This window comes from Antrostomus carolinensis, unplaced genomic scaffold (assembly GCF_000700745.2).
Source record: "Antrostomus carolinensis isolate BGI_N321 unplaced genomic scaffold, ASM70074v2 scaffold33733, whole genome shotgun sequence".
NCBI lineage: Eukaryota > Metazoa > Chordata > Aves > Caprimulgiformes > Caprimulgidae > Antrostomus > Antrostomus carolinensis.
The window spans coordinates 19,139-34,469 of record NW_010303898.1 but is presented as its reverse complement, the minus strand read 5'-3'; the positions used below and the strand labels follow the sequence as shown (position 1 = coordinate 34,469).

Genomic DNA, 15,331 nt, shown 5'->3' with positions numbered 1-15,331 from the left:
GTGACAGATCCTGAAGCAATTGTTTCTCCCCACAAATTACATAGCTAATGGTTTGCCTGCAGCAATGATATTAACAGCTTTTTTGGCTTTTAACTGTCTCAATAAAATGAGGATTTTATTTTCAATTACTGTTCCATGGGGGCAGCTGCAGTTGCCACACAGATGCCACTTCTACTGTAAAATTAAGAGTGAAGGAGGTACTCCTCAAAATCCTGGGCAAGGCCCTGACAGGGTTTGTTGGGGTCTTCATGAACATACAGAACTCTGTTTCTGCTTGGTTTTGTCTTCAATGCTGAGGTGGTGATTAAATGATGGCTGTATGTGTCTAGTGTAGCTCAGCCACAGACCAGAGTTCTGCTCTGTTTTTCAGCCCAGGGTGTGGGTAATGAGGGGGCTGCACAGTTCCCCTCTCCCACCAGCTGGTAGGAATCAAGCTGCATTGCCGGGTGCTGCTGGGAGAAAGGTTGTAGGCTGTGGTCTCCTTACCTTGCTAGTAAATTCACTGGTACCTGCTCCACTTTAAGACTGGAAAAGAGGACTAGTTCTGCAATACTGCCTCCTGCTAAACAAGATATCAGCACGTCATCAGCTGGTTCTCAAGATTTTGCAGGCATCACAGCAAAAATTTTCAAGGTAGAGAGTGAATTTAGAGATGGAAGGATTTGTGTCTGCCAAAGGAGAGCTCTCATCAGTGGGGGGAACCGCAAAGGAACAAACACATTATGCTGCTGCATTTATTCTATAAGGTGATAACAGAGGAAGAGTTTCATGGGCTGATTAAGGAAAAGAGTCATTCCTTCTCCTGGCTGTCTTATTCAGTATTAAGAGGGTGAGGTTGTGAAGGGCTTTGTAAGCAAAGGTAATTGAGGTGGAGGAACAGAATCAGAGAAAGGGTTACTCGGTCAGGGTGGCAAGCTAAAAATACGTTCTGTGCAGCTGCATTCTGAGTAGGGCAAAGTTGAGCGGGTTTGTAGGGTGAGAGTGATTGCAAAACTGAACTGCAAGTCTGAGAAAGGGCTCTGGGTCCAAGGGAACACTTCCTGGGGAACAATTGAGGTACTACTTGAGGGAGTATTCAGGTGTTGGGCCTGAGGAAAATAGTGGGGAGTGAGTTAAGATTTTAGCTGTGCTTTACTTTGAGGGGTGGGCACAAGTGTCTCATTTAGATGATTCTGAACACTGACCTTGAAAACCTGCTTCTTCGAGCACCACAACTTACCAAGCTCCTGTGAAGTTTCACACATTCATGTTTCTCTTTTGGTTTTCCTCTGGCAGATACTTTGTCAAGGTGGCTTGGGCATGGACGTTCTGGCTTCTACTGCCCTTCATCACAGTCACCACCTACCAGTTTGCCAAGAGCAAGTTCCTCTATGGTCCCACGAAGAGCGTTTTGATGGTGCTGCAGCGTCTCAGCGCGCTGCTGGTGGGCACTGCCATCTGGTATGTCTGCACCGGACTCTTCATCTATATTGAGAATCTCACCGGCGTGTGCTCCACCTTGGGTAAACCCAGCGAGCCTCACCGGCTCTACGCCACCAAGAGGGAGTGCCACCAGGACAACGGGATCTGGAATGGTTTTGATATCTCAGGGCACTGTTTTCTGCTCTCGTACTGTGCTCTGATGATCATGGAGGAGGTGGCTGTGCTGGAAGGCTTGTCCATAGACCAGAACTCTAAGCTGCGTGTTGTCATCAACGGCCTGTTTGTTTCCCTGTGTTTTCTCACCATGATCTGGGTGTTCATGTTTCTCTGCACTGCCGTCTATTTCCATGACTTCAGTCAAAAGCTTCTTGGTGTGCTAATAGGTCTGTCAGCTTGGTATGGGACATACAGATTTTGGTACTTGAAACCCCTTTCTCCTGGACTGCCTCTTCCAAATATACCTTTGAGTTCAAAGAAATACAGTTACAGCAGATAAAAGAAGTTTTTAAATTTGTGGATTTTACTTTCAGTACTGGAGTAGTTGAAATGGGTACTGTATTTCCACTGTAAGGAACAAAGTGATGGGCTGGAGGAAACTAAATCTGTACTAGCTGATGGCTGGCAGGTGGTAATGAGCTTCTTCCTTGGGAGGAAAAAAAAAAAATAGTATTGGAAGAGATGTGCTCTTGTTTAGGAGCTGCTGACTGGCATTCTCAGTAAATAAATCAGAAGTTGGATCTGTTTCTCTTACTAATAAATGGAGGAGCAGATCCAAGGCTGACAGAGGCCTTTGGTCTTAAGAGCTTGACTGATGTCAAGTTAATTCTCCCTCTTTCTTTTTGATTTATTTATGTCAAAATACTGTGGATGATCCAAACCTCATACTTCTCTTTTTTTAAAAGTCCTGTTTGTATTGCCGTACAGGAAAGCTCTAATAATGACAGTGCTGCTAAGTGTTGCAAAAATATCAATACTCGTTAAAGCAGCATATAGCTCTGGTGTAAAACCAGAACATCTCGTCTTATCCAGTGTTAAATACACTAACTTGCTACAAATGCTTCTTAGCTGCCTGCACCTTCTGCAACAGAGTAAATCTGAGATGTCATGTCTTAAGCAGACTGAGTTTAAATCCATGCCTGCCTTTGAAAAGGAAACTCTTAAAAAAAAACAAGCCTTAACTTTATCCTTATGTGAAGGATCTGTGATAATATTTAGTCATTTTACTATTGACACCAAAAAACCAAACTCTTTCCAATTCTGCTAAAAAGTCTGATATGAGAATTGGGGTTTTAATTTTTTAAAATTGTGGGAGTTGCACATTTAGCAACAAAAGTACTTTGTGGTATGTTTCTTCTAGAAGAACAATGAACTTCTGGTGTTATGAACATATTAGCTTAACCTGCTATTTCCCAAATAGTCTGCTTGGCAATGAATGAAACACGTGGTTTATCCCAAGAGCTGCAAAGCAGTGTGCTTGAAGCAATATTTATTTTTGCTTATCCAGCAATATCAATAAGCTACATAATTAGATTGCACATAAAGCTGTGGCCACTTTTGATGTGGCTGGAAACTCACTACTGAATAAAACACTGTTATTGTATAATGAATAGGTATGAAGTGGGATGGGTTTACCCATCATATCAATCAGATGTTTAGCATAGTTTTTTATCTTGAAAAGCTTTTTGTTATTTCATAAAGGCTTATTCATGTTGCAATTGCGTAACATTTGTTTGACAGTTGTAGTGATGAGCAAGACAACCAAAAGGGTCTGTGGGCAAGGCTGTAGCCAGCGTCTGCTAATCCAGAGCACCCATGGGGTTTGACTCCAAGGTGATTACAGGGTCTGATGCACCATAGTCTAATCTCAGCACATTTCTTTTTGCCATCTCAACTCTTCCAGCGAGGGAGCAGTAGCATTTGCCATAAATGCATCACTGTTCAATCCATACCTGTGGTCTGCCCCTGAGGAGAGCTGAACTCACTTGAATTTCCACTGAATTCAGTGGCAAGTGGGAGTTTTTTTTGTGTCCTCAGAAAGTACAAATCTTGGAGGAAGAAGCAGTTTTTGGGAGGGTTGTGCATTTTCTGTCAAGCTCCTCCTTTTGTTTTTGCATTGAATTGCATTTTAAGCTGACTCTTTGGAAAAATTGCATTGAATAACTCATATTGGGTTTAACTAAATTTATTTAAATGATGCAAATTCATTTGCAGACCTTCTTTTGATGTAATGTAAGCCTGCTCCCAATAGAGTAAAGCTAGACAGCAGGCCACTTTCACCATGAAAAAGGATTATATACCCAGAAGGTTTTATGATTAATTTCATTAGATTTAAGTTTCTATTTTAGGTTGTTTTTATGTAAATTTGCTATATAGACAAGGCCCTGGAACAGGAAATGCTGTTTATTTAAACCAACTGACTTGCTGAAATTATCTTCAGTTTCAGAAATGTTTTGTGCAATCACTATGTGGCTATTTCTGTCCACTTCTAACCAGTGTCATACAGACTTTTTAATATGGAAATAATGCGGGATATGTTTATTCTCAAAACTTGAGAAACATGAAACAATGAAAGAAAAACACTTGCAAACTTCATCAGTGTTTGTGTCTTGGAGAATCTATTTCTGATGTCTGTAAAGATACTGCTACTGTTCTTCATTTCCCTGGATGATCCAGCCTCATGGTGTTTTTGTGAGTACTCGATGCACAATCAAACTGACATTGATAATTCTGCAGTATTTGAATGGGTTAATATAGCACAGATTCTCAAGAGTACAGGGTTTAATAAGAAACAAACCAAAAAAGCCATGCCTGACAAAAACACGTTTCCTAATGTGTGCCTCTTACACCAGGCAGTTGATTTTATTGACATGGACGGTTGCTTATTGTAGCAAAGGGAAAGCCTAATCCATTGAAATACACAGAAAAATTCTCGTGGGCTGTAATACTGTTTATGAGTTTGGAAATCTTGGCCCATGTGTCTTTCTCAGTACCCTGAGACCATGTGCCAACTGTTGGCTTAGAAGGTTCCCTTGTGCTCCAGACCTTTTCTTTGTGCTTTTTGACTCTGTTTCAGAGGAATTCTCTGCTTCCCTGTACTTTAACTGGAAAGGTTGCCTATTTTCTGTTCACGTATTTGCCATCACCTTCATCCGACTTCCTTGTTTCCCCCAAAATACACTTACTAAAATCAAAATGCAGCCTCTCTATGACAGATTTGCAGCTGAAGAGAAACAGTGCTGTGAGTAGCTGGGTTTTATGTCCTCTGCCAAAGGCACAGATCAGCTGTCAACAGGTATTATTAATTTATTTCGAGTTTTTTCAATAAGTGTAAGACAGCAACTGTAACCACAAGAAACACTCAGTCTCTTCTCTTCTCTTCTCTTCTCTTCTCTTCTCTTCTCTTCTCTTCTCTTCTCTTCTCTTCTCTTCTCTTCTCTTCTCTTCTCTTCTCTTCTCTTCTCTTCATTAAAGTATTCCTCTTGTTTCTGCAGAGCTGTCTTTCTGTGTCTGTAGAATTAATCAGGGAATTTTTGTCTCCAACATCTTACTGACGTATGACTTATTTCAACATATGTTTGCTGATTTTTCATTGCCTGTTTGTCTCTTGTTTCGTGGGCTCTGTATCACACGCTTTCACAGATGCGGCGTTTGGCCTTACTGATGCGGATGAGGCTGTTCTTGGTGCCTTAAACTTTTTCCTCTTCTGGGGCCAGCAAGGAAGGGAGTCTCAGCCACAACACAGTGAGAAGATTAACTGGTTTAGGATTCATTTGACTCATCGCTTACCTGGGACTCTTCCAAATGTTTCCGTCACTGGAGGCAAGATCAGGCAAACAGGAAAGTTTAGATCTTTCCTAAGATCTTTCATAAAGTTCAGACTTTAAAACGTATCTGAAACTGGCATTTGATTCTCCCTCAAAATCTTTGTTCAAAGTAAACTTGTTCTGTAAGTGCTCCACTGGTGCTAAGTGGTATTCTTGGTTTGCCAATTTATTTGCGTGTACTGAAACTTTGGTTGTGGAGCAGCTGCAAAAAAAACCCCCAAAACCAAAACCCCCTGTTTTCATGCCGAAGTGAGAAACACACAGTTAGGCCCTGTGGTGCACTTTAATGGAAAAACTGTAGAGGCTGCTGTCATATATTGTTTTGGAAAATCAGGGTTTAGTTGTGAACATGAGTCTGTGGTCAATTTTTTTAGTGAAATAATGTCTGTTTTTTCCACCGTAGCTTAAAGCAAATCCCTGCAGCTTCTCTGCGATCAGCCTGTTCCAGCTCTCTCCCTTTGATCAGCCTGCATTTATCTCTGTTCGCTTGGAAGCCTCTTTCCTGGGATTATTTCTTTTCATAGCTTCATCTCACTTCTTGGAGCACAGATTAGTAATAAATACTCTTTACCTCTGCTAATTACATGCTTTCTCTAAAGTTTGTTTCCCCCTCCTTTAAGTATTTTGCCAGAGCTTAAGATGAAAGTAATTAATACTGGCAAAGAGGCTGTTGTGACTCTGAGTTCATAACTAACTGTTGTTAAAAGGAGTTGGTCTGTCACTGTGATGGTGTTTACCTGGAAAGCAGCATGCTTAATTATTTGAAAGATAATTTGCTTAATTTATTGAAGCAGAAATACACCTGATGTGCTTGAACTCTGGAAGGAAAGAGAAGGTAACATGGCAGTGCCACTCAGTACATGGGTAGAGTTAGCTTTGTCCTTTTCTCAGGGAGCAAGCACTGTGTTTTCTGTAAGGAGTAGTTTCACCCGGGTGTTTAGTAGGGAATTGTTAATTTGTTTGAATGTGAGAAGGGTACCTTACTGCTTAAACAAAGTATACAGTGAGAACATAGAGGTTACGAGTTGGAAAAGCAGAAATGGAAATGAATATCAGGATTGAGTGCAGTGCCTGAAATTTCAGGCAATTAATGTAGTAACATATAGTGTGAAGGATTATTTTTGAACTACCCTCTGGCCATCACAAAACATGAGCAATACCATGTGCTTTGTACCAAGCTGAACAACTTTTCTGTAAAGGTTTGGAACTATAACGTGGCACTGAAAATAAGTAGGTGAGGAGCTTTACCAGCGTTTCAGGAGAGCTGAATGTCATGGGAAAGGAGCAGTCAGAAAAACGCCCTTTCTCAATCACGCTTCCCTGCAGTGTATCCAGTCTGCAGTTGTGCTGGGTATCTCCCTAGCGGTCTGAGGCTGAAGAAAGAAAAGCGTGGAACAAAAGTCAATACAAATTATTATTATTTTTTGCCTCATGTCTCTGAAGCCTTTTTCCACATCCAGTCTGGGCTGATTTTGCAGTTTTAGGTCATGTATTCCCTCAGTCATGCAATGTAATGCATTTAATCTGTGGGAAGTGTTGTTGATGTCAGAGCAATAAATAGGTTTCTCCTTAAATGTAATGTAAATGTCAACTCTCTTCTGAAATCTCTTCCCTGAGTCCTGTGCTGCCTCTGTTCTGTGGAGCCTTCCCTGTCTCATGGGAACTGAGAACAGCAGTGCCAAGAGGTTACATGCAGTGTGACTGTATCAGTGACAGGTTTAACATGACTCAATGCTGGAGAAAATTCAGCTAAAGAGGTTGTGGCTAAAAATAGTTGACAGTGATAGAGAAAGACAGGCAAAATTAATTGAAAATAAAGATGATACTAAGCCTATAAAGCCTGTTGGTCTTATATCCAACTGTGTGAATTGTTGCACCCAAACTCCTCAGGATTGTGCTGTGGCACTCAGGGTCTGCCCTCTGTTTTGCAGATGGTGGAAGTGGACATGGGTTTAGTATCTGCTTGGGATAGAGACAATCTGGATCACAGCTTTTCCCAGCACTGTGCTCGAGCTTTGCCATAGCCCAACCGGACTGCTCTGGTTTTTAGAAGAATAGGAGTGATAGAGGTTTAAGGGTTTTAAGATTTTTTTTATTATTGTTATTATTTTTTTCCTGTTGATTGTCATGATTTGGAAGTTGAGAGAGGAAAAATGATGCCAGGATGGTTTTTGGTTTTATTTTGTTTTCTGGTGAGTGAGTTTGGTTTAATTTTTTTATTTTTTTTTTACCCTCATGGCCAAGAATCCTCCCTATTGCTGTTCTGTAGTGGTTGGCTCCAAGAGCACGGAATAGAAAGGAATTGCTTTTGCTAAACAAAAATAGGAGAGTGTTCCAGGAGGCTTTCGGTGGAGTGACATGACCTTGTGATGTAAAGAGCATGTGCAAAACAGCGCTTAACTATGCAGGAGACTTAGTTCTATGTCAAGAAGTGCCTGCAGCATTATAAAGCACCCTCAAACCTGGTTACACTCTGTTCTGATTGCAAAGTAGCTTTATTTGGATAACTCTCCTGGAGCTAAAAAGGATTTAGGTCACAGGAGAGATGTGGTGCTGGTAGGAAAGGGCTGAGTCGGGAGGCAACGGCTGTAGGGGGTTGGACGGTGTTATTTTTAAAGAAAGGCTTTCTAAGTTGTCACTGGTCTGTGCTGTTAGAGTCTTGCTAAAAAGCTCTTAACTATTTCCTTCAGTTCTTTGCTGTCCTTTCTCAGAAGGTGGAAATGGGAGGTGCTGTGTCCACTGATGCAAAGCTTCACTACCCGTGGGCTCCTGATAACAGAAATGTCTCTGAAAATGGTCACGTATCCTGTCTGCAGCAGGAGAGTGAAATCAGGGGAGCCCAGGAGAGAGGAAAGGGGTAGGACAGTAGAGAGGGGAAAAAAAAAAAAAGAAAAAAAAAAAAGAAAAAAAAAAAGTTAAAAAGAGCTGAAAGTAGATCTTTGTGCAGATGAGAGAGATAAAACAAGGGAAAAAACCAACTACTGTGAGCTCTCAAGAAGTGAGTGGAGGTTGACACTTTGCTCATCGATGCTCTTCAGCATCAAAGTCGCATGGAAATAGAAATAACCTGCCTTGGCAATGGCACCTGCTGTCTGCAGGTAGAGCCTTGGGCTGCAGCACGCAGGTCACTGCAGTCTGCAGCCTCTGCTTGCCTTCGCTGCAGCCATAGACATCTGTGTTCTGACAAAACAGTTGTGCATCTAAATTATTTATGGCATATGTGGTATTCTCTCTTTCACTGTGAGGCATTTAAAGCAGACTGTTTTCTCTCTGTTTAATCCTTCAGGAGAAAGCATGTAAAATGGAGAGTGAAAGACAATGATAGTAAATATGTCATTGGGGCACATTTGGAAATCAGCATGAGGGGAAAAAAGGGGAAATTTGTTTTTTGTGAATGCACTTTATCTGAGAATACAAGTTCCAGTGTGTTTTCACTGCTGCTTAAAACCTTAGATTCAATATTAGAAATGGCTTGATCTGAAACATCTCTGATTATCAATGAGGCCGTGCTTTAGGAAATCCTTTAGGGTTACAAAATCCGTCCCTGTTCACTAAATACTTAGGCAGATGTTTCATACCTGTGGGTCTGAACTTTTGTCTGGGCCCAGTCTGCTGAACGTGGGTTGGGGACTTTATTCTGTCCCACCAAGGCAGAAGTAGCTTTTCTACAGGCTCGTGTGGTAAGAGCAGCTTTGCTGATAACGTGAACAGATGTGAAATCACCCTCCTGCCTCCGCTGTGCCACAGGTAACTGCAGTTGCTGTGGAGTTACAGGAGCTGGCTCTTGGGTTGTACATTGTTTCCTGGTTCTTTGGTTGTTTTTAATCCCATATTATCATATTTTGTCTTATCCCTGGCCCTCTCAAAATACTATTATCATATTATCCCATATTATTTTAATCCCATATATCTCTCAGGAACCCGAGAGCTTTAGTTGCTGTTGTTGCCTGCGTTGTGGATCCAGTCTGGGTGCTTGGCTTTGATCTTGGTGATGGCAGTGAATGCCACAAAGCGCAGCCTCATGTTAAGTATTTTCACAAGCTTTAATGTTTTCTGTTTGCTGTTCTCAGGTGGGGAAGTCCTTCATTTATTTTCACAGCAGAAAGAGAGTTTCCCCTTGCTCGAAGGAGCAGCTCTTACAGCATCCCCTTTCTTCCTTAGCCAGGATACTGAAATTGCAGTTGGGTGGTGAGGATGTTTTTTTCATTCAGAAAAAGAACAAGACTTGGTAATTTATTTCCAAGAGGGCCACAAGATGGTCACTAGGTATTCTTAGGCAGCCCTCGATCTCAAATTTTTTGGCAACCTGTGACAGACCAGCTCTGTGATGTGTTCCCTGTCCTCTGGGTTTTTAAATCCTTTATTCTGCATGGAGAGGTCTTCTCCAGCCCTTGACAAGCAAAAAAGGCTGCCAGCCAGCTGCAAGACTGACACGTACATTTTCAATTTTCATAATTGAGTCTTCTGAGCAAAACCCGTAGGGGTAAAAAGATTTCAGAAGCTAATTCAACAAATCTGACCACTGGGAGCCTATTAAGCAGGAGGCTTGGGAAGGAGGAGAGAGTGACTGCTCCTTGGGAGCTCACTCAGTGTCACAGCTTCATCTCAGAGGTACTTGGAAGGGCTTGGACTTGACAAGTAGCTCCTGATTTTCTTCCCTTTGATAATTAAAAGTTCCACATTGCAGCACTGATATAGATTTTAAGACTCTGAGGTGCCTAAAAGCACATTTGCCTGTAAATCACAGGGATTTTGAAGGATAAAAATTTGCTTGGGTAAATAAGTACATTTAGGGTAGATCCTAAGAAGGACCCTGGCTGGGGTTGGATCATGTACACAGAGTATTTGATGCAAGATACAGCACAAGCCATTCTCTCTGTCTAGTGCAGCTGAGCCAGTGCTTCAGTGAGCAGTTACTACAGAACTGCTCAGCAGTGAATTGTAAGGTGTCCAAGAGCAGACATTTGCTCCAAATAGTATCTCTGAGGAGCCTCACCTTCCAGCCTTCCCCCTTGGGTGCTGCTGTTACCTCACACCTTGCTGAGAGCAAAGCATAAAGTCCATGAGTGAGAAAACAGAATTTTTTTGCTATCATTATTTCTGTGTACAGAAAGCCCCTTGGGCAGCGAGCATGAGGCCAGTGCCTGGCTTATGATAAGCCACGTAGTGTGGTGGTCTCCCCTTTTAAATGGAACTGGAGCAGAAGAAGTTTGCTGAGGCTCAGATCAGCTAGAGCAAAAGCAACTTTTTATGATGACAGTCTGTAATCACCACAGGGCTGTTTACAGTAACTCGCTAATCTGGATCGATCGGGGTGGAGACATTCATCTCCCGCTTCATTTCAGTGTGGTCCTGAACATCAATCCAGCCTCTTCCTGTCACCGTAATTATCTTTTATCGCTCTCACAGATTGCTTTACTGCGGCACGGAAACAAGGCTCGGTGGCAGGGAGTGGCACTGTCTTCACCGATTTTTACTTTTTTTTAAAAAAAATTAGTTCAAAACAGAGGCTTGCTAGTGAATAGTCCTGGCTGAGAACCTGTACAAAACTCATCACTGCAGCATCTGTGGCTTCCCAGCAGCCCACAAAGCAACATTGCTGACAGCTCTCACGTGTTGGACCAAACTGATCTGTGCCTTGTTCCAGCTGCTGTATCTGTCAGATTTCCTTATAATAGTGGCATTGTAACAGTGTGCTCCAAAACAAAACAAATGCCTGTTTTCTCCAGTGTTTAGAGTTCTGATTTGCTCCATTATTTTAAATTTATTCTGTAGGTTTTTGTTGGTTGGTTTTTGGTTTTGTTTTTTTTTTAAAAGAGGAGCAAAATAGCCAGCAGCAGCCTTGCTGAGCAGCTTCCTTCTGCCTCATTCTTGGTCTGGAATCCTGGGAACTGAGCAAGTATTTGCTCTCATTCTTGTGGGGTTTCCTGGCATTGTACTCCCATTAATATTCCTTTCTACACCTGGTGTGTGCATTTCATCAGCTTTTGGAGATCACCAGGGAATGTGTGTGTACGACAACGGACAAAGGTAAAAGGATGAAATCCTGGTAAGGGTTTCATGTCAGTGTATCTTTATAAATTCTTTTGGGGAGTTTAGTATCAGCTGCTGGACCAGGTGAATTATGGGTCATCAGGTTTGTTCTTAGATCTTTCAGATTCAGCAACAGGGATGACCTCAGGGGACCCTTTTGTCTCCCTCTTCAAAAGGAAGATCGATACCGTGAAGCAAATCCATAACTGTATGTGGGGGAGCGTGTGTCTGTAATTTCCCTGGGCTGTACAGGCAGGGGGTGGATTGAGGTTCTCATGTACCAATTTTGTGTGGCCCTAATCCCTGTGGGGTAACACACAGCACCTTTGCAGCTACACAAGCCATTGTATTCCCAAAGTGTCAGACCAGCCTCTGCAATTGTGACAAGCACAGCAGAAATGTGTGCATTTTGCACTGTCTAATCATTATGTGCTCATCCCTTCTAACCTGCTAAATATTCACAATTCCGTGGCTGCCAGGTTGTATCAAGAACCAAAGTTCCTGGGAATTCCTGCTGCTTTCAAATACATAAAGCTAATTTTTGAGTCGGAGGCAAGTGCAATTCGAATTGCTTCAGCCACTCTTGGCATATGTTCCCCAGCCTAGAGATGCAGCGTGACTCAGTAGGGATCACCAGAGCGCTTGGAAAAGCAGCCAGAGGAGGTCCTAGTGGGCTGAGTGCTTACAGAAAGGAGTGCTTTGGAAGAGGAATACATTCTGTTTCCATGCAAGTTTTATACCAGTGCAGTACCTGAGAAAAAGCACAAACCATTTGCACGTCCCTCTGCCCATGGACGTGCTTTGAGATAAGACTAGAAGGATGTTGAACGCATTTAGGAATGTGAAGCCATTACTCCTCCCATATGGTTTATTGAGGATCTCAGTTTTCAAAGCATGAGTAGCAGTGAGGCCCGTTATTCTTTCCTACATGCAAAAGGCACAAGAAAGTCATCAATGTGATTCTGTGCAAAGTGTCTCTAAGAAAACACACAGCGAGGATATGACAGAGTCCCCGATGGAAGAGAAAGCCAAAGTGCCTTCAGGAAAGTGGTGAAAAGTTCTGAAAATGGTCATACTTTTTCAGAGTCCAGATATGCTCAGTCGGTGCAAATCCATGAAGGAAAACTCAAGAGACGGATCCAAAAGGCTTAAAACAATAATCTCCTTCATGTGCCAAAATTCGGGATGGAAGTCAAAATGATTTACCTCAGGAAAAAAGTGTGGCAGTTTTAAGACAGACATTAAATTCTTTAAAAAAAAGCCCACCAAAACCAGACGTAGAAAGTAGATACATTCTAAGAGCAGCTCAATAAAAAATATTCCTTTTAATTAAAATAATTTTAAAAATGGATACTTGAAGAACGCAAATCCACCTTGAGTGTGACCAGCTACCGCACCCTGCTCCCAGGGAAGCCTCCGAGCACGACAACACAACACCTTCCAGAAGAAGAAAGTCCCCACTACCTGCATGTGTGAAATGTGGCTGGTGAACAATTTAGAAACACAAACGTACAGGACCGAGTATCCGAGTCCCATTATTGAACTTGGGCGTTGGGAAATTTCCCGGGGTTCCTGTCTCTCCCACGGGAGATGGCCGGTGCCAGCGTCACTTCCCAGTGGGCACAGCTGAGCCCGTGACCCCCTGAGCCTCTCGCTGGAGTTGAATACTTAAACCTAAAAAAGGCATTTACAAGTTGACGCATTTTTGTTGTTATTTCCTTGCAGTATACGTTTCTACTTCTAGACTATGGAATGTTACATTAAACAATATAATTATTCATTACCTTGCTTCAAATTTCATTACAGTTACCGAGGCTTCATCATAGTTTCACACAGCACAGAGACACCAAACTAAACACCAAGCAGCCAGCACTAGATATATTTTTTCTTTAAGTACCAATAAGCAAAATATCCCATTCCTCCCAGAGATCCCATCAGGAAGGAGGCTCCGAAGAAGGAGGGAGGTTTCCGCTTGACCAGCCTGAAGGCATTGGGTACCACTGCGGAGAGCAGCGTGGTATGTATGTCTCCCAAAACTTTCCTGAAGGCGAAGCGTTTTTGTATCCTGTCGAAGAAGGACTGTAGGTTGGGTCTGCTGCCATCTTCCCAGTATTTCTTAGAGAGTCCCAGAAACTTGAGGCGGTGCAGGGTAGCTCCTAACAAGACATCGGCCAAAGTAAAGACGCATCCACAGAGCCAGAGTTCACACTTCTGCCCTGGAGAGAGAAGTGACAGAGCAGGCAGGGTGAGACACCCTTGGGCTTGCTCAGAAGATCCATGGGGGCAGGAGCATTTGCATTAGACCTGGGGTGTTTTTTCTCAGCTCTCTGGTAACCCAAGAGTTCAGATCCCATCTACCAGGCTATGTGCTGGAGGATATGTGGGACCACAAAGCTGGGAATACGAGATGATCATTTATAGCCCACATGAAGGTACAAATTGCTGTCTGCAAAATGGCTCTGTTGCTTCTCTCCCAAGTCAAGAGCAGCAGGAGATGGCATCCTCCCATCACCAGGAGAAAAGGGCCCTTGGCCTCCCTTGAGAGAAGATGTGGTACAGTGACCCCTTCTGCTGTGTTAGTGCTCAGGGAGAGCAGCAGCATTTTTCCTTGGCTGCACCAGGAGCTGCTTCAGGAGTGTCATGTTAACTTGTCCTATTTTAGGGGTGTCAGAAATCCTCAGGAATCAAAACCATTTGCTGGCCTGGCTGCTCTCCCTGTGTGCTATTGGAGAGGTCCTGCCTCTGTCCCCTCTCTTACACCAGGGACTCAGCTCTGGGACACCAAAACTAGCAGCACACTTGTGCCAAGAGCCAGGTTTTTGGGGGAGGCAGAGCTCAGTGTGAATGCTGGGGGTGGGGAGGAGCACCAAAGCATTGATGGCCTCTGATAAGGGGTGACTCTGGAAATAACCTCACCAGAGAGAGATGTCCAGGAATAAACCAAGCAGTTTTTAGGCTGGAAGAAGCGAGCTCAGGCCAGGATAGTGCTAAACACTCCCCCACTGCCCTTTCAGTGCTGAGGAGCAGGGCTGGGATGGAGCTAAGGGAGATGGAGGGAGGTGCAGGTCAGGAGAAATAGCAGAAGGGGCACAAAACCTGGCCCCATCCAGCCTCAACCCCTGGCTTTGCACCAAGTCCTTAATTCTGGGGCTCTTCCACTGCCCTGCAGCTCTTACATCAGGAAAGGAATCCCTGTGCAGGGACTGGTGCTGCTGGGCTGCCTGCAGGGCCAGGCCAGGGGAGTTACTGGTAATTAGCAGCTCTCATTTGTAGCCGCTTGGCAGCCTGCCTAATCCTGCCACAGGCACAGCCCAAGCAGACAGATTGCGGGTGCCTAATTAGTCAATAAATGTTTTTGGTGACTAATGAATTGTGGGGATGCAGCAGCTGGAGCCTCCTGGGTGCTGTGTGGATGCTCGGAGGTAAGGGAAGTGAGGCTGGGGTACCTGCCTTGCTCCTGAGCACCGCTGTGGGTGAAGGAGAAAGCGCACGTGAGGATGGTGACTTTGGGAGAGAGCTGGGATCTGGCTCTGGGCTTCACCCGCTGCTGAGGTCTGGACGTGGCTGTGGGGTGCTCTGGGGCAGAAGCACTGGCAAGGGCAACTCGTCCCCTTTGCAGTGGCCCCAGCTCAGATCAGCCTGTCCCAGCTGGGCAGGGTGCCCATGGCTGGGGGTCACCCTGTGCTCCTGCAGCATCTCCCACCCTCCTCCTGCCCGCCCTGTCCTGCCTGCGTGGCTGCGCGTCGGGCTCCCGGCTCGGCTGCGTGGGAGGAGGGAGAGCTGCTGCAGTGCGGCTCCTGGGAACTTGCCAAAGGGCTGGTGCTCGTGCCCGCTGCTGGGATCCTGACCTGGCCATGGGCACAGCGAGGGAGTTTAGGGGCCTGGAGCAGAGGGCAGGGGCAGCACATGAGGACCGACGGCAGCGGAGCACCTGGGTGCAGCCACCCCTCACTCCAGGCACTGGGACACGCTCCGAGGGCACCTCATTAGGCTGAATTCTGTCCCAGCTCTGGGGTCAGTTAATGAGGGTGTTCCTTGGAGGTAATTAGGGA

General features: G+C 44.2%; 2 protein-coding genes across 5 annotated transcripts in view; one reads left to right on the top strand and one right to left on the bottom strand.

Moving 5' to 3' along the window:
• Window positions 1–1,275: 1,275 nt before the first annotated feature.
• FITM2 (fat storage inducing transmembrane protein 2) lies at window positions 1,276–1,918 on the top strand (the record flags this gene model as incomplete). The annotated part of the gene is made up of 1 exon (XM_010164270.2): window positions 1,276–1,918. A coding segment is annotated over one exon (643 nt), but the record flags the coding sequence as incomplete, so codon positions are not given.
• A 10,211-nt stretch (window positions 1,919–12,129) lies between these two features.
• GDAP1L1 (ganglioside induced differentiation associated protein 1 like 1) overlaps window positions 12,130–15,331 on the bottom strand; it is a 13,236-nt gene continuing 10,034 nt past the window's right edge. For all 4 annotated transcript variants that reach the window (XM_010164267.1, XM_010164266.1, XM_010164269.1 and 1 more), the window contains one exon: window positions 12,130–13,495. In XM_010164267.1, coding sequence (XP_010162569.1) covers window positions 13,152–13,495 — 344 coding nt within the window. In that variant the 3' untranslated portion in view covers window positions 12,130–13,151. The remainder of the gene's footprint in view (window positions 13,496–15,331) is intronic.